The sequence below is a fragment of the Vipera ursinii genome (assembly GCF_947247035.1).
Source record: "Vipera ursinii genome assembly, chromosome: Z".
Taxonomy (NCBI): domain Eukaryota; kingdom Metazoa; phylum Chordata; class Lepidosauria; order Squamata; family Viperidae; genus Vipera; species Vipera ursinii.
Window position 1 is genome coordinate 1,503,835 of NC_139517.1, and position 21,229 is coordinate 1,525,063.

The 21,229-nt window shown below is 48.8% G+C and overlaps 1 protein-coding gene across 1 annotated transcript; it reads right to left on the minus strand.

The window, feature by feature from the left end:
- Positions 1-1,255: 1,255 nt before the first annotated feature.
- On the minus strand, positions 1,256-8,461 carry SLC16A13 (solute carrier family 16 member 13). The gene is made up of 5 exons (XM_083377726.1): positions 8,404-8,461; positions 5,928-7,526; positions 4,934-5,077; positions 3,452-4,216; positions 1,256-2,126 (listed from the first exon to the last, which is right to left on the minus strand). The coding sequence occupies exons 2-5, from the start codon at positions 6,136-6,138 to the stop codon at positions 1,873-1,875; spliced, it is 1,374 nt and encodes a 457-aa protein (XP_083233852.1). The 5' UTR covers positions 6,139-7,526; positions 8,404-8,461; the 3' UTR covers positions 1,256-1,872.
- Between the last annotated feature and the right edge of the window lie 12,768 nt (positions 8,462-21,229).

Sequence of the window (21,229 nt, forward strand, 5' to 3'; positions counted from 1 at the left end):
CTCTATGGCTTCACCCATCCCACATCGGACTACATTCCACATCGCCCCCAGCCGGTGCAGCCTAGATGTACCGGCTGGGGATTATGGGCCAGGCAATCAAATGCACCCAGATTGCAACAGCTGACGCTTGCAGCTCCATCTTTCTTTTCCTTTGCTAAGCCTTGGCGCAGAATTCGGTGCCACGATCCCCTATGGATGGTGGGGAGATGGGTGGGGGGCATCCGAGGGTCCCCTGGAGGATGCACAAGAGAAGGGGTGCATTTTGCACAAGTCCACAACTCGAGGGGGAGCCGCACGCCACCCCCAAGAGGTTTGCATAGGCAGGGTGGGTCTCCGAATACATGAGCAGAGGCCGTTCCCCCAAATGAACGCCCCCCCCCCTTCCCCTTCGAGAAGCCGCCCACCGCAGAGCCCCCGTCAATCTGACAGGAAGGGGGAAGCAGCCGAGAGGGCAGCTGGGGGAAAGAGTGCAAGAGGTAGCTGCAGGGAGGTCAAACAAGTCAAAATGGCCGCCCCGCGTGGAGGCCATCTTGACTGTTTTGATTCCCTGCCGACAGCCTCAATCGAGGCTCTCTGCTCTCCAGGAGAATATTTAAGGAAGAACAGGGGAATTTCTGCAAAGGGAATTTCGGCAAGCGAATTTGTGCAAAAGAATTTGTGCAGGGGATTTCTCGGCAAGGGAATTTGAATTTGGGCAAAGGAATTTCGGCAAGCGAATTTTCTGCACGGGAATTTGAATTGGTGCAAAAGGATTTCTGCAAGGGAATTTGCGCAGGGGAATTTCCGCAAGCAAATTTCTGCACGGGAATTTGAATTTGTGCAAAAGAATTTCTGCAAGCGAATTTGCACAGGGGAATTTCTGCAAGCAAATTTCTGCAAGGCAAATTGAATTTGCGCAAGGGAATTTCTGCAAGCGAATTTCTGCACGGGAATTTGAATTTGTGCAAAAGAATTTCTGCGAATTTGCGCAGGGGAATTTCTGCTAGCAAATTTCTACAGGGGAATTTCTGCCAGGGAGTTTGGGCAGGGAAGCTATTTGGGAAGAGGGAATTAAGGGGAAACCCCCGTGGGGTAGCTTGTACCCAAACCGAGTCTGTCCCCCATCACTGAGAGGGACAGCAACCAAGGGGGCTGAGGCAGGTTTATGGCTGAGTGATTTGGCCATCCCGGCTGGAGTTCAACCTCTCCAATCCCAGGAATATGTCCACTGTTGGCCAATGCAGTTTGGGGGTGGGGGGTGTCTTACTCTGGTTGGACCCCAACCCTCATAGTCCCCTCCCCCGTGCAGTCCCCCCCAAAACACAATCAAGGGGAGATCCAATTGAATCAGGATCCTCTGATCTTAAAGAGAAAGCTGGTAGCAAGGTAAGGGGCATCTCATCCCAAGGCTGTGGAGCAGGGGCTAGGGAGTCCATCAGGATTGGCACTGTGAACCTGCACCCACAAGGTTGCCTGGATAAACAGAGGGCACCGCTTCAGCGTTCCGGGTTCGACTTTCCTAAACACCCGCTCTTTGGCAGGCAAAGTGGTTTAAGGCAGGGCTCTCCAAACCTGGCCCCTTTCAAGACTTGCGGACTTCAACTCCCAGAATTCCATGTGTTTCTCGGTCTCGGGAATTCTGGGAGTTGAAGTCCACAAGCCTGAAAGGGGCCACGTTTGGAGATCAGATCCCCGGTTTAAGGCACTGGCAAATAAATCAGTAGTTAAAGAGCTGGCCCCACGCAGCTGCAGTGAGTCACACACACACACACACACCCTTCCGCATTCTTGCACGCACATTTACACATTCAACGGCACACATCTGCTCGGGTCCGCAGAGTCCAAAGATCTCCTGCTCTTGATCCACGTCCACCTTTGGACTCCGGCTGCCGCTCAGCTCTTCATGGGGGTCTGCTCGGCCAAGGGCCCGCCAGGACAGGAGAGGTACTTTTCGGGAGTCGGGGCCTCCGACGTCGAGTGGCTGCCATCCCCGGCCTCTTTGCCAAGCCGGGCCTCTTCCCAAGCCGGCTGGGTCAGGCAGGTGGAGAAATTGGGCACCGTCAACAGGACGAGGCTACCGGCCAAGAGGAAGGAGCCGGCGGCGAGGAAGGAAGCCGCGTAGTTGCCGGTGAGGTCTCTCAGCCAACCTGGAAGAAGACGGCGAAAGAATGAACCTGTGCCAGGAGCCATCTCAGGATGAACGGTGTCAATCAGAGGACCAGCCAACCTGGACGTCCCCACACCTGGGATCCTGCATCCAGTTTTGGTCACCACGTTATGAAAAAAAAACAAAAAAAGACTTTTAGACTTTGGGAAAAGTACAAAGAAGAGCAAGTCAGAGGATTGAAGGCCCGGAGGCTAAAACGCATGAAGAACGGTTGCAGGAATTGAGTTTGGCCAGTCTAGAGAAAAGGAGGAGTGTGCGTGGGTGGGTGTTTGTGTGTGACATAACAGTCTTCCAAAGAAGCGGGGGGGGGGGGGTTTCCCACCTATTCTCCAAAGTGCCTGAAGGCAGGACAAGAAGCGACGGATGGAAACTAATCAAGGCGAGAAGCAACTTGGAGTTAAGGAAAAACCAGCTTGGAACTAAGGAGGAATTTCCTGACGGTGAGAACAATTCACCAGTGGAACGGCTTGCCACAAGAACTGGTGGATGCTCCATCACTGGAGGTCTTTAAGAAGAGACTGGGCAGCCCCTTGTCTTGAGACGGGTCTCCTGCATGAGCAGCGGGCTGGACTAGAGGATCTCCGAGGTCCCTTCCACCTCTATTCTGATGGGTTGAAACAAACCGTGATGTGACATGGGATCTGACACTGGGGGTAAGGACCTACCACCTCCGTATCCCATGACTTCCAATACAACACTGGAGAATTCCTCTAGCGCTGTCGGAAAACATCCCGATCCCAGAGACATCTCAACAGGATAAAATCTGCATTCTCCTTTGACCTGGATACCCGCAGGGCCGCGGCAACCAGACGAACGAGTTTGGAAGAGCAGCTACAATATCGTTACTCCAGGGTTCCACAACCTGTGAGCCGTGGCCCACTATCAATAGGCTGTGGCCTACTGGCCACCGGGCCGTTTTGACGGGCTGGTCAGTGCATGCAAATATGGACACACACACACACACACACACATTCGTGCTAGCCCCACAGCCACAGGGTGCAAAAATAGGATGACGCCGTGCTGAGAGGCACAAAAGCGGGACACCGCACCTCATGGTGTGAAAATGGGTTTCTTCCGCACCGCGGGGCACAAAAATGGGACACCGCACCTCGGGGTGTGAAAACGAGATGCTGCCGTGCCTTGGGGCACAAAAACGGGACGCCGCACGGGGGGTAAAAATGGGGGGGGCGCGCCACACAAGAACGGGGCAGGGCTAGTATCCCGTTTGCGTCGTGCGCCTGCTGCCCCCTCCATTTCCCTCCGGTCCCTCAACCAAGAAAGGTGGGTGACCTCTGTGTTACTCACCAGACAGGGGGGACCCCAAGAGCCCCCCGACGCTTTCTATCATCTGGAGCAGCCCCATGGCGCTGAAGATGTTCTCGATGCCCACGATCTCCGGAACGATGGAGAAGACCACGGGCGTCAGGGCTCCGGAGAAGAACCCGTAGCCGAGGCTGATGGCCACCAAGAGCGGGTAGGTGCGGCCCCAGGCGATCAGCAGCAAGGAGACGCCGGTCAGGGAGGTGCAGGCCACCAGCAGGTGCATCAGCCGTGGTGACCTGCAGCTGCCCAGCCAGCCGGAGAAGAGGCGACCGCAAAGGTCCGCCACGGCCGCAAGAGACATGAGAAAAGCCGCCTGGTATGTGTCAAAGTCCAGTTCTTGTGCCCGGGCCACCAGGTGGACGTATGGGATAAAATAGCCTGTGTTGACCAATGTGATGGCCACCACATACCGCATGAACGAGCAGTGGGAAAGGAGGTGCAGGCCGAAGAGATTGGAGATGGTCTTCCGGCACGGTCCCGTCAGCTTTTCACCGGACAGGTCCTCCTTCAGAGTCAGGGGCCGGATCAGGGCGCCGCAGACCACCAGGTTGAAGGACATGCCAGCCACGATCATGAGGCCACCCCTCCAGGCGTAGGCGTCCACCAGGAACTGGAAGAGAGGCGAGAAGGCGAAGGAGGAGATGCAGACGCCGGTGAGGGCCAAACTGGTAGCCAGGGTGCGGCGCCTCTTGAAGTAGCGAGCCACGGAGGCCACGGAAGGCGTGAAGACCAGGGCCCAGCCGAAACCTGCAACAAAATCAGAGCCGGATTGAGCTTTTGCTGAAAGTCAAGAGGTCTTCTACAGCAGAGCAGAATTCCCCAGACGCCATGCTTTAAGATGGGTGGACTTCAACTCCCAGAATTCCCCAGCCAGCCGTGCCTGAGGGTTTTTTTTTCTCCTAACTCCTAGAGCAGAGAGATTGCAGAGGAAGGGATTTTAAGAGAGTAAACAGGCCACAATCGGGGTATATATATATATATATATATATATATATATATATATATATATATATATATATATATATATATATATATATATATATATATATACTGCTCAAAAAAATAAAGGGAACACAAGATAAGTCATCCTACTATTAAATACAGTACATTGTGTTGTTTAAGTGATCCCTTTATTTTTTTGAGCAGTATATATATATGTGTGTGTGTGTGTGTGTGTGTGTGAAGTATTTGTCAAGTCTTTTGAATACACCTTGCTCCCTAAATTCTTTATTAGCAATTTGAATAATTTACACATATATATATATGCATTTGTGCCAGGCAATTCTGGGAGTTGAAGTCTACCCATCCTGAAGCTGCCAAAGTTGAGAAAGAGGCATCTGCAGCGAAAAGGGTCTCACTTAGAGACGGGGTCTCTGCCAAAGAATTTGCGATTTTGAAGGGCAGGAGAATTTCAGGGCAAAGCCGGGGCAACGAGGAGAGCGCGCTGCGTAGCTCATTACGTACCTGAAAGGAGCCCGATGCTGAGATATAAGTGCACCAGCTGGGTAGCAAACGATGCCAACAGGAGACCCAGGCCGGAGAGAAACCCCCCCACCATGATCACAGGCCGAGCCCCATAGTGGGAACTCAGGGCAGTTCCCACCGGACCTGAAAAGAACCATAAATAAACCTGGTTACTACATTAACTGTTACACAATTCACTATTCCTTGATGAGCGCAACTACAGGTCATCCTCGACTTACTAACCATTCGTTTAGTGACCATTGTGAGTTACAACGGCATGGGGAAAAATGACTTCCTGTTTGGCCGTTTTTCACACGACCATTGCAGCATCCTCGTAGTCACAGAGATCAAAACTGCGACACTTGCCAACTGGCTCCTATTTACGATGGTCGCAGTGTCCCGGGGTGTGTGCGTGTGTGTGTGTCCCTTGATCCCCTTTTGCGACCTTCCAACCAGCAAGGTCAATGGGGGAACACCAGATCCGCTTAACATCTGCGTGTTTCACTTAACAACGGCGAGTGATTCAGTTAGCCACCGTGGCAAAAACGGTCGTAAAATCGAGTCACTGAACAATCGCCTTGCTTAGCGATGGAAGTTCTGGTCCCCGACTGAGGTCGTAAGTCGAGATTTTCAGGCCATTGAACGCCCCTGTAGTTTCTCAAGCTTAGCTGCTTGTGTGGACTTCAACTCCCAGAATTCCCTAGCGTAAGACTAAGAAATGCACAGAATTCTGGGAGCTGAAGTCCATCCACCTTAAATTCACTGAGAAGTGCTGGAGTGGAGGCCAAGAGTCTCCAAACCTGGCAAGTTGTGGGCTTCAACTCCCAGAATCCCCCAGCCTGGGACTGAGAAACACACAGAATTCTGGGAGTTGAAGTCCACAAGTCTTAAAGTTGCCAAGTCTGGAGACCGCTCCCGTTGAATAAATGCCATTTGTGTCCTGACCCCCCCAACCTAGTAAGCCCCCTTTCTGCCCCCCCTCCCTCCCACTCACTAGCGAACTGCTGCACCGCGATCCCAATGGAGGTGATCCAGGAGATCCGTCCGGACAATTCCTGGAAATGATCCACAAACTTCACGAAGAAAACGCCAAAGGATCGCAAAACACCGAAGACCAAGGCGGACTGGAGGAAGGCAGCCAGGACCACCACCCAGCCCCAGCCCCCATCTGGGGGGGCCGGGACAACGGCCCTCCGGACCAGCATGGATCCTTGGGGGGGGACGAGAAGAAACGGGGGGGGGGGGGAAATGAGGGAAAGTCAGATTTGCATCCAAAAACGGGTTCATCTCCATCTGGATTCCTTTCTTTCCTTCCTTCCTTCCTTCCTCCATCACTCCTTTTTTCTTCCTTCCTCCTTCCTTCCTCTCCCACCTTCCTTCCTTCCTTTCTTTCTTTCTTTCTCTTTCTTTTCTTTTCTTTTCTTTCTTTTCTTTCTCTTTCTTTCTTTTCTTTTCTCTTTCTTCCTCTCTCTCTCCTTCTTTCCTTCCTCCATCACTCCTTTTTACTTCCTTCCTCCCTCTTCCTTCCTTCCTCCTTCCTTCCTCTTCCACCTTCTTTCTTTCTTTCTTTTTCTTTCTTTCTTTTCTTTTCTTTCTTTTTTCTTTCTTTCTTTCTTTCTCTTTCTTTTCTCTTTCTTCCACTCTCTCTCTCCTTCTTTCCTTCCTCCATCACTCCTTTTTTCTTCCTCCCTTTCCTCTCCCTCTCCCACCCTCCTTCCTTCTTTCTTTTTCTCTCTCCCCTCCCTCTTTTGCTCCCTCCGTTTCTCTCATTCTTTCTTTCTGTCCCTCTTTCCTTCTCTTTTTCTTCATTTCTCCCTCTTCCTTCCTCCCTTGCTCCTCCTCCCTCTTTCTTTCTTTCTTTCTTTCTTTCTTTCTTTCTTTCTTTCTTTCTTTCTTTCTTTCTTTCTTTCTTTCTTTCTTCTCTCTCTCTCTCACCTTCCTTCCTTCCTTCCTTCCTTCCCCTTTTTGGTGGCGTTCTGTGGTTCACACCTGGCACTTTTACCTTCATTCAGAAAAGTCAAAATGGCGGCCACAATGTTTTGTCCAGGTACAGCGAAAGGTAGGCAAAGCGTTGATCCCATTCTTGTGGCAGCCATTTTGACTTTTCTGACCCTGCCCTGCTGCCAGTCCTGGTTCGTTGGGGGTCCCTGGTGGGATTTGAATCCAGGAAACGATTTCCCGCAGGGAGCAAATGGAGAAGGTGCCAATGCCAGCCAAGGCTGGCAAAAGATATCCTAATCCCGCTTTGAGGGACCCTCTTCTGTAAGATTTTACGATTTGGGAGGAGGGCGCTTGGCACTCACCTTGATTTTTGGGGTCCCCCCAGGGAGAGAATAAAAATGGAGTAAGGGGGGGGAGGCTGGGGCATTCTATGGCCCGCCTATGAACATTCTTAGTAGACAATCACTTCAATATGAGCCAGCCGTGTGCTGCAGCTGCCAAAAAAGCCAACACAGTGCTAGGCTGCATTAACAGAGGGATAGAATCAAGATCAGGAGAAGTACAAATACCACTTTACAATGCTTTGGTAAGGCCACACCTGGAACACTGCATCCAGTTTTGGTCACCACGATGTAAAAAAGATGTCGAGACTCTAGAAAGGGTACAGAGAAGAGCAACCAAGATGATTAGGGGGCTGGAGGCTAAAACATATAGGGAACGGTTGCTGGAATTGGGTATGTGTAGTTTAATGAAGAGGAGGGTGAGGGGTGACATGATAGCAGTGTTCCAATATCTCAGGGGCTGCCCCAAAGAAGAGGCAGTCAAGCTATCCTCCAAAGCCCCTGAAGGCAGGACAAGAAGCAACGGATGGAAACTAGTCAAGGAGAGAAGCAACCTAGAACTAAGGAGAAACTTCTTGACAGTGAGAACAACTAACCAGTGGAACAACCTGCCTCCAGAAGCGGTGAATGCTCCAACACTGCAAGTTTTTAAGAAGAGACTGGCCAGCCATTTGCCTGAAATGGTATAGGGTTTCCTGCCTGAGCAGGGGGTTGGACTAGATGACCTCCAAGGTCCCTTCCAACTTTTTATTATTATTATTATTATTATTATTATTATTATTATTATTATTATTATTCAGGCAAGAGGGCCTCTGAGGATGTGCAAAGTTCTCTTCCTAAGGTTGCATGGACCAGCTTCTCTCTCGCCCCCGTTGCAGCTGCAACCCCCCCCCCCGCCGCCACAGGACCCGGGAAACCACGACCTGTATTTTACAAGGAGGTTACTGGAGGGGAGGATAAGCGGGGGGGGGCACAGGGCTCCTTTCAAGCTGGACACGGGTGCAGAGCGGAACGTAAGAAAGATCTTCTGGGACTGGGGGGGGTTGTTTCCTAAGACCCCCCCCCTCTCTCCCTGAGCATCCTCAAAGGCAAAGCCGATGTTCTCCCCCCCCAAATGGACCACATCCCCCTCCCCCTCCCAAGCCCAGCAGGTGCAGCATAACGCCCCCACCCCAGCCCCTTCCTTACCCGGGTGTGTGTGGGGAGGGGGCTCCAACCCGGCGCCCCCTCGGCGGCAACGGCGGGCGGGGAAGCGGCCACAACGTTGCAGGAGTCCGAGGAGGCGGGGCCTGCGGCGAGAAGCCACGCCCCCTCCGCCTCGTTCATCGCGTTCCAAGCATCCCTTCTTTCTTCGCGGGGGGGGGGGGGAGGCGGTGGAGCCGGCGCAGGCGCACTGAGGACGTGCCAGGAGCGGGGACGGGGGTCCGCGGGGGACGGGGAAGTAGGGGAAATGCAAAAGGTGGCTTCCTCCCTCCCTCCCCCTTCCCCTCCCTCCTTTTCCCCCTCCTTCCTTCCCTCCCTCCTTCCCCTCCCTCCCTGCCTCCTTCCCTTCTTCCCTATTTATATAATCTGCTCAGCCAATTGGCTACAAAACAATGATTACATAATAACGCTACAAGTATCAATATAAAATGGTTACTATATATGTATAGTAGTTGCTAGGGTCAATCATAAACACAATAACACCCTTTTACTTACTTCCCTCCCTCCCTCCCTCCTTCTCTCTCTCTCTCTCTCTCTCTCTCTCTCTCATTTATATATATCTATATTCATCTAATCTATCATCTATCTATCTTATGTATCTATCATCTATCTATCTATCTATCTATCTATCTATCTATCTATCATCTATATCTTATCTCTTATCTATGTATCTATATTTATCTAATCTATGTATCTATCATCTATCTCTTATCTATCATCTATCTATCATCTATCTCTTATCTATCTATCATCTATCTACCTATCATCTATCTATCTTTCTGTCTGTCTGTCTATCTGTCTATCTAATCTATCTATCATCTAAGTAACCCTGGACAGTTTACCACAACATAATAAAGCAATATAAACACAGGCGTAAAAACACAGATTAAAAACAGGGTTAAGGACAAAGTTAAAGCTTAAACTCAGGCAAGTGAAATTCACAATTCACCATTCCAAAAGCTCTCTTTTGCAAGAAAGGCGCTCGCTTTTTGCCCTCTGGGTGGGAGGCGAAAACCCGCTTGGAGTTTAACCTTCCCTCCCGGACTGCTTTTGGGCGTCTGTCCAGCTTCCCACCGTCAAACAAACCATACTTGGGACACGTGCGTGACCCAGTAAGACACAAACCAGAACAATAACACCGCTGCAGAGGCAATTAAGAAGATCCTAAGCCAAAACAAGCCAAACTGTATTGCAGGGTGGTGTGAAACAGCCGCTTTGCATGTGTGAATGGCTGATCCTGCTCATCCCAGTGCAAAAAAAAAAAATCCCAAATAATAAATTAAGTTTGTGGGCTGGATTGGCCCTTACATCACAATCTGACATGTGGCACCGAGAATGGGTCACTGAGGACAAGAGACCCTATCCCAGGGGTCTTCAAACTTGGCCCTTTGATGGCTTGTGGATTTCAACTCCCAGAATTCCTCAGCCAGCCGTGGGAGTTGAAGTCCACAAGTCATCAAAGGGCCAAGTTTGAAGACTGCTTGTCCTATCTGGAGGGATAGGGGAATTCTGGGAGTTGAAGTCCACGCATTTGTCTGAAATGGTATAGGGTTTCCTGCCTAAGCAGGGGGTTGGACTAGATGACCTCCAAGGTCCCTTCCAAATTATTATTATTATTATTATTATTATTATTATTATTATTATTATTATTATTATTATTTCAACTCCCAGAATTCCTCAGCCAGCCGTGGGAGTTGAAGTCCACAAGTCATCAAAGGGCCAAGTTTGAAGAGTGCTTGTCCTATCTGGAGGGATAGGGGAATTCTGGGAGTTGAAGTCCGCGCATTTGTCTGAAATGGTATAGGGTTTCCTGCCTAAGCAGGGGGTTGGACTAGATGACCTCCAAGGTCCCTTCCAAATTATTATTATTATTATTATTATTATTATTATTATTATTATTATTATTATTATCTTAAAGTTGCATGGCTGAAAAAAAAACATTGCCCTGTTCCATTAATGTGTTGATTTTATTCATCGCGGGGTTTTTTTCAACCTAAAAATTGATGTGGGGGGCCGGGGGGGGGATGGAATGTGGGATTTATGTTGCCTTTTGCTCCAGAATGCATTTACTTATTTACACAGATTTTAAAACTGGAAATTCCATTCAAATCTGGAGTGTCTGGCAGGAGACAGACTTAAAAAGTAAATAAATCACCAGCTTGGGTGCTTTTTTTGTCACCATCAAGTGGGGAGGGGAGGAAAAAGCATGATAGCTGAGGAATGCTGGGAGCTGAAGTGCCCACATCAATCAGAATAAAGCTGGAAGGGACCTCGGAGGTCTTCTAGTCCAACCGCCTGTTCAAGCAGGAGACCCTACTCCAAGGGTCTTCAAACTTGGCCTTTGATGACTTGTGGACTTCAACTCCCAGAATTCATCAGCCAACATGAGGGAACTATGACCCTTTGATGACTTGCGGACTTCAACTCCCAGAATTCCTCAGCATGACCCTTTGGTGACTTGTGGACTTCAACTCCCAGAATTCCTCAGCCAGCGTGAGGGAACGATGACCCTTTGATGACTTGTGGGCTTCAACTCCCAGAATTCCTCAGCCAGGCAGTGCCTGCCTAAGGAATTCTGGGAGCTGAAGTCCGCAAGTCATCAAAGGGCCATGTTTGAAGACCCCTGCCCTACACCAGACAAATGGCTGTCCAGGCCCTTCTTCAAAGCCTCCAGAGATGAGGCACCCACCACTTCTGGTGGCCAGCTGTTCCACTGATTCATTGTTCTCACTGTCAGGAAGTTTCTCCTACCTGGCTCGTAAACCAGCTTCCGACTTCTCCTGACCTCCTGGGTTTTGAAATTTAGCCACCTTCCTCGTTCCCGTCTCAACCCCTTTCCCTAGCCCGCTCTGGTCCCACGTGTCTCCTGTGTCGTCCACGATCGTGGCTTGGGCAGCTTGTACCGTAGAGATCGTAGATATTCGGCGAGACGTTCCAGGCGGCTGGGCCCTGCGCCACGCCATCGATGAAGAAATGCAGGGTCCCGTTCCTCCTTCTGCACGACGGCCCCCTGTTTCACCTGTCTGGGGAGGGGTGGTGGAGAGGGGAACAGCCTGAGGGTGGGCAGGGGTCAGGGGAAACAACCATATCCAGGGCTTCTTTGGCACCTGGCAGGTGGGAAATGACCTGAATTTGCCGTGTAAGTAAAGCAATAATAGCTAGATGCTGTTTTTTTGCAGCAATAATCGTACATTTGAAGGGAACAGTCCTAAGAAATGGACTATAAGAGCAGTGACAACGCTGCTAACCTCGGATGTTTTCGCACTGACAACCGATGGAAACGTTGCCATCTTTTCCCCCTTTCGCTTTTAGAGTTAGATGATGCTGGGATGGTGTGTGGGGGCGGGAAATGTGAATGAGAGTCCAGCTAGACACGACAATGTTGTGTACTAAACAGTTACTGTTGTGTGCTTAAACAAGTTCCCATCTCTCACAGGTTCGTGAGGAGAAAACGCGGCAGCCCGCTGACAGCTGTCAAACGGGCTGCCGCTCACCACCACGCAGGCGTGGCGACCGGCTGACTATGACAGCTGTCAGGTTGTCGGAGGCTGTGCATGCGCAGTAGCGACCAAGCTGTCAAATGTTGACAGCTGGTCGAAGGCACGGCACGTTGACAGCTCACGGCTGTCAAAAGCTAGCCGCGCCTGATTGGCCACAGCCACGTGGCGGGAGAACGCCGCATTGTTATTGGTCGTTACTTGTACCGCCGGGAGTCCTGGCGGTGTTTTTAAGCTGGTGCTTCCCCTTAATAAACATCTGAGAACCGTGCCTGCTGTCTCCTGGTCTTGCCTCACGCTAATCCAGACAACACTAAACGTAGCGTGAGAATCAAGGTTACTGAGCCCAGAGCTGATAAAAGAATTGGCAGGCTGGAGAGCTAGAGAGGAAAACCTCATCTCGCTTCAAGCTAATTGGGGAATGTGATTTATGACCGTTGATTGGAGGAAGGAATTGTGGTTTGATACTAGGTGCCCGGGGAGGGGGGAAGGAATTCAAGTTTTGGCTTTGATCATGTAGGCACCAATGTCACGCTACTCGATTCAGAGATCCTTTAAGGTAAATGAAGCCTCGAAGTTCTTTCGAAGAGTTTTCATCTGTCGGAACCACGACAAATGGAGTAGAGCCGGAAGGGACCTTGGAGGTCTTCTAGTCCAGCCCCCCCCCCCGCTCGAGCAGGAGAAACCTATACCATCTCAGACAAGTGACTGTCCAGCCTCTTCTTTAAAACCTCCAGGGATGGAGCGCCCACGATTTCTGGTGGCAAAGCTGTTCCACTGGTTCATTGTCCTCCCTGTCAAGAAGTTTCTCCTTAATTCCAGGTTGCTTCTCTCTCTGGTCAGTTTCCAAACCATTGTTTCTCGTCCTGTCCTCCGGTGCTTTGGAGAATAACATGACCCCCCCCCTCTCCCTCTTCCTTGTGGCAGCCCCTCAAATACTGAGAAATGTAGGAAAGATTTGCAGCCCCAGGCTAGTCAGGCTAGCTGGCTGCACATTAACCGCAAAGGGCTCACACGTAACCTGAAAATAAATTGTTAGTTCCAAGGAAGCAGAAACTGTGGGTTCAGCAAAGTTCAGCACGCCTTGTTCATCGGAAAACCAGCTTAAAGGGCGAAGGCAGTGTCAAAAAAGGAGGGTGGTGGTGGGGGGAAACCGGGTAAGGGGTGGGGAGGACCGTTCCCACAAATGGAGAAACGGTTACGAAAAGCGATGGGATGAGCAGAGGTTGACCGCGCTTGTAAAAGACAAGAACCCAAGTGCTTTGGTTTCAACGTCTGGACTTTGTGCTTTGAGGTGGAAAAATAAATAAATAAATGAGATCACGATTCTGGGTTACCGGTACAGAAAGAGTTAGTGGCTCCTACTACGCAAATGTAAAAAAAAGTTGAGATTTGATTTGAAGGTCTGATTTTATTGCAACGAGAGAGAATCGGAAGTCGGTATCTTTTATTCCTCCCCCCTCCCCTGCGTTTCTTCACACTCTCTCTCTCTCTCTCTCTCTCTCTCTCTCTCTTTGCTTTCCCTTTTTCTACTGTCCTCCCCTACATAAGATACGTTGTATCTTATAAAGGAATAAAACTAAATAAAATCTGGAAATTCTCCCCCCACCCCCCGAAAAAATATAAAAATTGGGCAACGAGGGGTCCCGGAAAGATTGTGAAACTATAGGGTCCTCGTCAAATGGTGTGGGAGGGACTTACTGGTGGAAAAACAAGATATAAATGAAGCACAAAAAAAAGGAATTGGTTGTAAATTTGGCAATGGCAGCTAGATTAGTGGTGGTTAAATATTGGAGACGGAATTGGCTTATTCCAAGAAATGAGTGGTATAATGAAATATGGAATATGGCAATACACGATAAATTAACAACAGAAATTAAATTTTTAAAAAAGGGATGATTGAAGTAAATAATTATAATGAAATACGGGATGGTTTTATAAAAACAGCCTTGGTGGAAGGCAAAGGGAATAATTTACCTGCTCAAGAATATAGGCTGTTTTTGGAGGGCATAAGGGCACAGTTTGAAATATATTGTATATCGTTAGTTGTTATATGAGAAGAAATAGAGGTAATAAAAATGGTCTCTGGGGTTGGGCGCACTGTAGTATTTGTACTTTTTTAAATACTGTTTTTATTTAGATTTATATGTGTATATATTATATATTTCAGATTCTGGCATCCCTCCATGAGTGCCGATGTTTCGTTTCATTACTAAGACTTTTTAGATAAATAATAGGCCTGCAATTTGTTTGAATTGTCTCATTTCTCGGAACCATGGCATCGTGTCTGTATTATTTGTATTTGAATAAAATAAAAAGAAGAAAGAAGAAGAAATCTACGGGGGCAGTTTGGAAATAAACCCCCATTTGGTTATCAAGGAGACACACTCGCACATACAGATCTGCAAAAGTTCTTGGGTGCGCCTAGCGGCGTGCAGCCGAGCATTATCGCGAAGAACACCACACCGGAAGTAAGTCAGCCCTGACACTTTTGATGGATGGATCATCTGAGTTTTCACAACGTTTCGCAGTTGACATCTGAATGGATGGCCAAAAGCACGCTCCACGAACTTTACTAGCAGTTCCTCCTTTGGCATCTTCATGTCTGGTGGGATTTTCAAAGGCATGATCGGTTCGCGATAATGCTCGCTCGCCCGCACGCCGCTAGACGCACCCAAGAACCTCTGAAGCAGTTCCTTAACAATAACAACAACAACAACAATAAACATACTAGAGTTGGAAGGGACACTGGAGGTCTTCTAGTCCAAACCCCTGCTCAGGCAGGAAAGCCTGCCTACACCGTTCCAGACAGACGGCTGTTTGGTCTCTTCTTAAAAACCCTCCTGTGTTTTAGCACCCAAAACTTCTGGAGGCGGGTAGTTCCACTGTTAAATTGTCCTGACTGTTAGGAAGTTCCTCCGACGTTCCTCCAAGAAGCAACGTTCCAGGTTGCTTCTCTCCTTGGTTAGTTTCCATCTGTTGCTTCTTGTCCTGCCTTCAGGTGCTTTGGAGAAGAGGAGGACCCCCCCTCTTCTTTGGGGCAGCCCCTCAAATACTGGAATAACTGCTATCATGTCTCCCCTATTTCTTCTTTTCTCTAGACCGGCCAAACCCAAGTCCTGCAGCCCTCCTTCGTATGTTTTAGTCTCCAGGCCTTGGATCCTCTTAGTTGCTCTTCTCTGAACTTTTTCCAAGATCTCAACATCTTTGTTGTGATACGGTGACCAAAATTGGCCGTAGTATTCCAGGTGTGGCCTTACTAGGGCTTTACAAAGCAGTACTAATGCCTTGCGTGATCTTGATTCTATGCCTCTGCTTATACAACCCAGGATTGTGTTGGCTTTTTTGGCTGCTGCCGCACATGGCTGGCTCAGGGTCAAGCGATCGTCCACTGGGACTCCGAGGTCCCTCTTACCGTTGCCGTTTTTGAGCCAAGTTTTGCCCAATATGTGCTTGTACCTTTGATGTTTCCTGCCTAGGTGTCAAACTTTGCTTTTCTCCAGCTGAAATATTCATCTTGATGCATAGGGCCCGTCCTTCAACTTTTTCCAAGATCTTTTTTTGGATCCTGAAACTGCCCGGGTTGCAAAACACGGAATTCGATTATGATTTTCTGCATTCCTCTGATGGGCTCTAGGATGTTCCGACAAATTGTGCATACAACATTTGTGACCAGCAGAGGGAACACACAAAGCGATTTATTTCGTAAAACCAGACAGTCGCTTTCAGAGAGAAAAGGAAACAGCCACACCTGGCCTACAGCGCGGTGAGGCAATTTTGCTCGACTCCGGAAAGAGCTTGAAAAAAGCCAAAATGTTTGCACTCTTTCCTTTTGCTGAGATTGTTTCTCTCGGGGTTTTTTTTAAAAAAAATTTCACACCCTTGTTTGCCACTTTCCACGCCTGGCATTGAAAAGCTTTTGACAGCAAAACAGCAGTAAAAAAGTAGGACGGATGAGATCGACTCGACCTCGTTATTTGAGAATGGGTGGACTTCAAATCCCAGAATTCCCCAGCCAGCAAGGCTGAAGTCCACCCATTGTCACGCTTTCTATTTTTGCAAAATGGTTCTGCTTTGCGCCACTCGGTTCCTTTCATCATTGTGGATGAGACTTTTTTTAAGTTGATGAGCACAAGGCTAAAAACCAGGAGACGGTGAGTTCTAGTCCTGCCTTAGGCATGAAAGCCGGCTGGGTGACTTTGGGCCAATCACCAGGCGATGGTGAGTTCTAGTCCCGCCTTAGGCACGAAAGCCAGCTGGATGACTTTGGGCCAATCACCAGGCGATGGTGAGTTCTAGTCCCGCCTTAGGCCCGAAAGCCGGCTGGGTGACTTTGAGCCAATCACCAGGAGACGGTGAGTTCTGGTCCCGCCTTAGACATGAAAGCCAACTGGGTGACTTCGGGCCAATCACCAGGAGACGGTGAGTTCTAGTCCTGCCTTAGGCATGAACTCTGATTGGGTGACTTTTGGCCAATCACCAGGAGACAGTGAGTTCTAGTTCTGCCTTAGTCATGAAAGCCGGCTGGGTGACTTTGGGCCAATCACCAGGAGACGGTGAGTTCTAGTCCTGCCTTAGGCATGAATGCCAGCTGGGTGACTCTGGGCCAATCACCAGGAATTCACTTGAGCAGGGGGTTGGACTAGATGACCTCCAAGGTCCCTTTCAACTTTATTGTTGTTGTTGCTGTTATTATTATTATTCTGAAATGGTATAGGGTTTCCTGCCTGAGCAGGGTTGGACTAGATGACCTCCAAAATCCCTTCCAACTTTTATTATTATTATTATTATTATTATTATTATTATTATTATTATTATTATTATTATTATTATTATTATTATTATTAACCCCCCCTGTAGATTACTTTTTTTGCAACCCAAGAACAATCCAGCCGCCCTTTGGCTTCAGCGAAGCGCTTTGGGGAGCTGGCGGGGGCCCCCCCGAAAGTTCCTAAAAACAAATAAAAGGGAGTATAGATTGAAACCGTCGACACAGGGACTCCAAGCGGAAAAATGGCATTTCAGGACAGGAAGGCGGGTGTCGAGGCTGGAGAAACGCCTTTTGCTGTTGTTCCTCCGCGCCCGACCATTCAAGTCTTTTTTTTTTCCCTCTTGTCTGCATCCCTAATTATCCCACATTTTTGCAGGAAGTGGATTGCTTTGATTTCGTTAAAAATAGAGGAGACTCAACAAGAGCCCAGGTGCGGGCTGAATAAGCACGGGCTGCTTCCTCTCTGCTTTTTGCGGCCTCCGCGACCCAAAAGGGTGACGTGTGCGCAAGGGGGTCCTCGCCTTACGGCCACGATGGAGTCCAAAATTCTTATCACTCGGGGAGAGACGGTTGTTAAGTGACTTTTTGCCCCCCGTTTACCATCTTTCTTGCCACGGTGGTTTCAAGCGAATCTCTGCAGTTGTTAAGTAAGTCGCACGGTCGTTAAATGAATCCAGCTTCCCCAGTGACTTAGCTTGCCGGAAGGTCACAAAAGGGGATCGCGTGACACCACCACCTCCGCCCCCCCCCGCCGGGATGCTGCGACCATCATAAATGTGAATCGGTTGTGCCAAGCGTCCGAATTTTGATCCTGGGGATGTGGCAATGGTCATAAGTGTGAAAAATGGCCTTGTCGCTTTTTCCAGTAACTTTGAACGGTCATTAACTGAACTGTTGTTAAGTGGAACAGCCTGCTTCCAGAAACTGTGAATGCTTCAACACTCAAAGTTTTTAAGAAGAGATTGGATGGCTATTTGTCTGAAATGGTGTACTGTTTCCTGCCTGAGCAGGGGTTTGGACTAGATGACCTCCAAGGTGCCTTCCAACATTATTATTATTATTATTATTATTATTATTATTATTATTATTATTATTATTATTATTATTATTATTATTATTATTATTATTAATGTTGTTGTTGTTATAAATTAGATGCAAAATTTGAGAAGAGAGATATTTTATTTATTTATCATTATCATTATCAATAGTCAAGAACTAGCTGAAACAGGATTCAAAACGTCATGCCTCCTCTTGGCCACAAGATGGCGCTTCGAGGCCGAAGCAGCTTCCCGTTGCTGGGAGACCAATTTTGATCATTTTTTTTCCTTCTTCTCTCCTTATAGGACTACAACTCCCATCCCTATCTAGGCTGGTGAGGTGAGGGATGATGGGGAAGCCATCCTGGACCCGAGGCCCGCTCTGAATGGGGGGGTCCTATATATTGTAAGGAGGTGTCTGTAGGTAGGAGGGTCAGAAAAGTCAAAACAGAAGATAAAATCGCATTCCAGATTCATTGAATGACCGTTCGAAGTTACAACGGTACCGAAAAAAAGCAACTTACGACCGTTTTTCACACTTACCATCGTTGGCGGCACCCCCACGTTCGTGCGATCTTTCTCGTCGCGCTTCTTAAGCGAATTCCTTACTGCCGTCGTTAAGCGAGTCGCACGGCCATTAAACGAATCCGGCTCCCCCCCCATGGACTTCGTTTGTCAGACGGACTTGAAAGGGGATCGCAACCGTCAGAAACACGAGTCGATTGCCAAGTGTCTGAATTTTGACCACCGGAACCCAGCAACGGTCGTTAAGTGGAGAAAACGGTCACAAGTGGCTTTAAATATATATATATATATATATATATATATATATATATACATATATATCCGCTTCTGGGGAACAGCGGGATCCAGGTGTGCCCTGCGGGGGTGGGGGTGACCCATCTTTACAGGGCCTCGGTGGGACAAGCGGAGTGGGGGGCACGAAGCCTGGCTGCTGGTGCAGGGGTTTCTCAAACATGCACAGTTGAAGAGGGGGTAGACTTCAACTCCCAGAATCCCCCAGCCAGCCTGTTTCACAATGGGTGGATTTCAGCTTGAAGAATTCCACAGCCAGCATCCTTTAAGATGGGTGGACTTCAATTCCCAGAATCCCCCATCCAGCCAGCGTTTTTTAAGTGCATTTCAAAATGTCCTAGCCACTGTTTGAAATGATGACCCGTCTCACGCAGAGATACAGGCAGTCCTTGACTTAGGGCCACAATTCAGCCCAGATTTTCTGTTGCTAAACGAGGCGGTCGTTAAGTAGGTTTTGCCCTGTTTTACGACCTTCCTCGCCGCCGTCATTAAGCGAATCGCTTCGGTCGTTAAGCGAGTGACACGGTCGTCCAGAGAACCTGCCTTGCCCCCGTTGACTTGGCTTGTCCGAAGGTCGCAAAAGGGGATCGCCTGACCCTCTGGGACGCCGCAACCGTCGTAAACAGGAGTCAAAGCGTCTGAATTTTGAGACGCCCTGACGGTCGTTAAGTGTGACAAATGATCCCTTTTTTTCAGCGCTCTTGTAACTTTGGCCTGTCACTAAACGAGGGGCTGTAAGCATCCATGCATGCTTGAACTGTATATATTAAGTACATATACAATAACTGTATATATAAAGTGATTTAGATTTTAAGGGGGTCCTCACCTTGTATCTGGGTGTGTGTGGGGGGGCCTTTTTAATTACGCATAAATAGATATGAATCTACCTTTCTGGCTGGGATCCATTTGGGGGGCAGAGCTCCCCTGGCCTCAAGGAAGGACCCTCCCCACGTTTACAGCTAACATCCTTGCCGTTGGGATTGAAGGGAGGGGGGTCCCCAAAATGTGCAAAATCCGAATTTTCCTAAGTCAAGGGCTACAGGAAAAGCGGAGACGTCATTTCAAAGCACGGTTAGCTTTTATTAAGGCGAGCCGAGGCGGTGCAATCCAGCCTTTTCAAATGGAATAATTTGGGGGGAGGTCTTTCTCCGTGAGCCCCTCCAAACGGCCTCTCCATCTCCATCTCCCACCTCCCCAGTCAATAAGGACCCAGCCTTTTGCCGGGTGTGTGTGGGTGTGGTTGTGTGTCTTCACTTTTCTGATCTTCGAATCTGTCTGTCAACCAGCCTGTTAAAAGAGGTTGGCTTGCAACCTCGGGCATTTTTGAAAAAAAAAAAATCGGAGGCCGACCCCCCCTCCCCAATAATTTCCCATTCTATAGGTAGTCCTCGACTTATGACATAAGACAGAGAGAGAGAGAGAGAAAGCAGAATTTCCCTGGCTAAGCAAGGGGGTTGTTAAGGGGGGGGGTTGTCACGCCCGATTTTACGACCTTTTTTTAAAAAATTATTTTTGGCCACGGCTGTTAAGCGAATCACTTCAGTTTTTAAGGGAACCGCCTGGTCGTTAAGTGGACACAGCTGCCTCCGTCATCTTTGCTTGTGGCAAGCCAGCTGGGAAGGACGCAAACGGGGGGGGGGGGAACCTGTTTTATCCCAGGATGCTGGTTGCCCAAGTGTCTGAATTTTGACTGAATGAAAGCAGGGATGCTTGCCGTGGTCGTAAGTGTGAGGACCGGTCACTTCTTTCCACGGCTGTTGCAACTTTGAACTGTCACTAAATGAACGGCTGTACGTCGAGGAGTACCTGGACAACTGCAGGTTATTCAATCCATCAATCCATCCATCAATCAATCAGAATAGTGCTGGAAGGGACCTTGGAGGTCATCTAGTCCAGCCCCCTGCTCACACAGGAGAGCCTATGCCATTTAAATCAATCAATCAATCAATCAATCAATCAATCGGAATAGAGCTGGAAGGGGCCTTGGAGGTCATCTAGTCCAGCCCCCTGCTCACGCAGGGGAGCCTATGCCATTTCAATCAATCAATCAATCAATCAATCAATCAATCAATTTGAATAGACCTGGAAGGGACCTTGGAGGTTATCTAGTCTAACCTCCTGCTCACGCAGGAGAGCCTATACCATTTCAATCAATCAATCAATCAATCAATCAATCAATCAATCGGAATAGAGCTGGAAGGGACCTTGGAGGTCATCTAGTCCAGCCCCCTGCTGAATAGACTAGAGTTCAGAATGGATAGAATAGAGTAGAAAAAAAGAGTTGGAAGGGACCTTTCGAGATCATCTAGCTCAACCCATCTAGCCCAAGCAGGAGGAGGAGACCCTATTTCTGACAGATGGGCAAACCAAGTTCTCCCTCAGCCCCCCCCTCCCCCGCATTTTTCATCTGCCTTTCCATTCCTCTTCCTTCCCCAGCAATCTTTCCTCTACTGACTTCTTCTCCTGAAATGCCCCCCCAGAAATCTCTTGCAAAAAAAAAGGGCTCAGGGGGTCTTTTTAACAAGCCAAACTCGCTGCAAACACACACACACACACACACACACACACACACACACACACACACACAGAAAATTCCTGAATCCGAATAAAAAACTGCAAATTCCATATAAATCTGAGTTTTTAGCTCTACCTGCAGCATCGGGCACCCTTCAAAGCCCCCTCCCCTATTT

Coding starts and splice junctions, on each gene's coding strand:
- SLC16A13 (XM_083377726.1), bottom strand. CDS start 6,138: ATGCTGGTCCGGAGGGCCGTTGTCCCGGCCCCCCCAGATGGGGGCTGG. Junction 5,078..5,927: donor CGCGGTGCAGCAGTTCGCTA/GTGAGTGGGAGG, acceptor GGTTCTTTTCAG/GTCCGGTGGGAACTGCCCTG. Junction 2,127..3,451: donor CTTGGGGTCCCCCCTGTCTG/GTGAGTAACACA, acceptor GTCTTCTTCCAG/GTTGGCTGAGAGACCTCACC.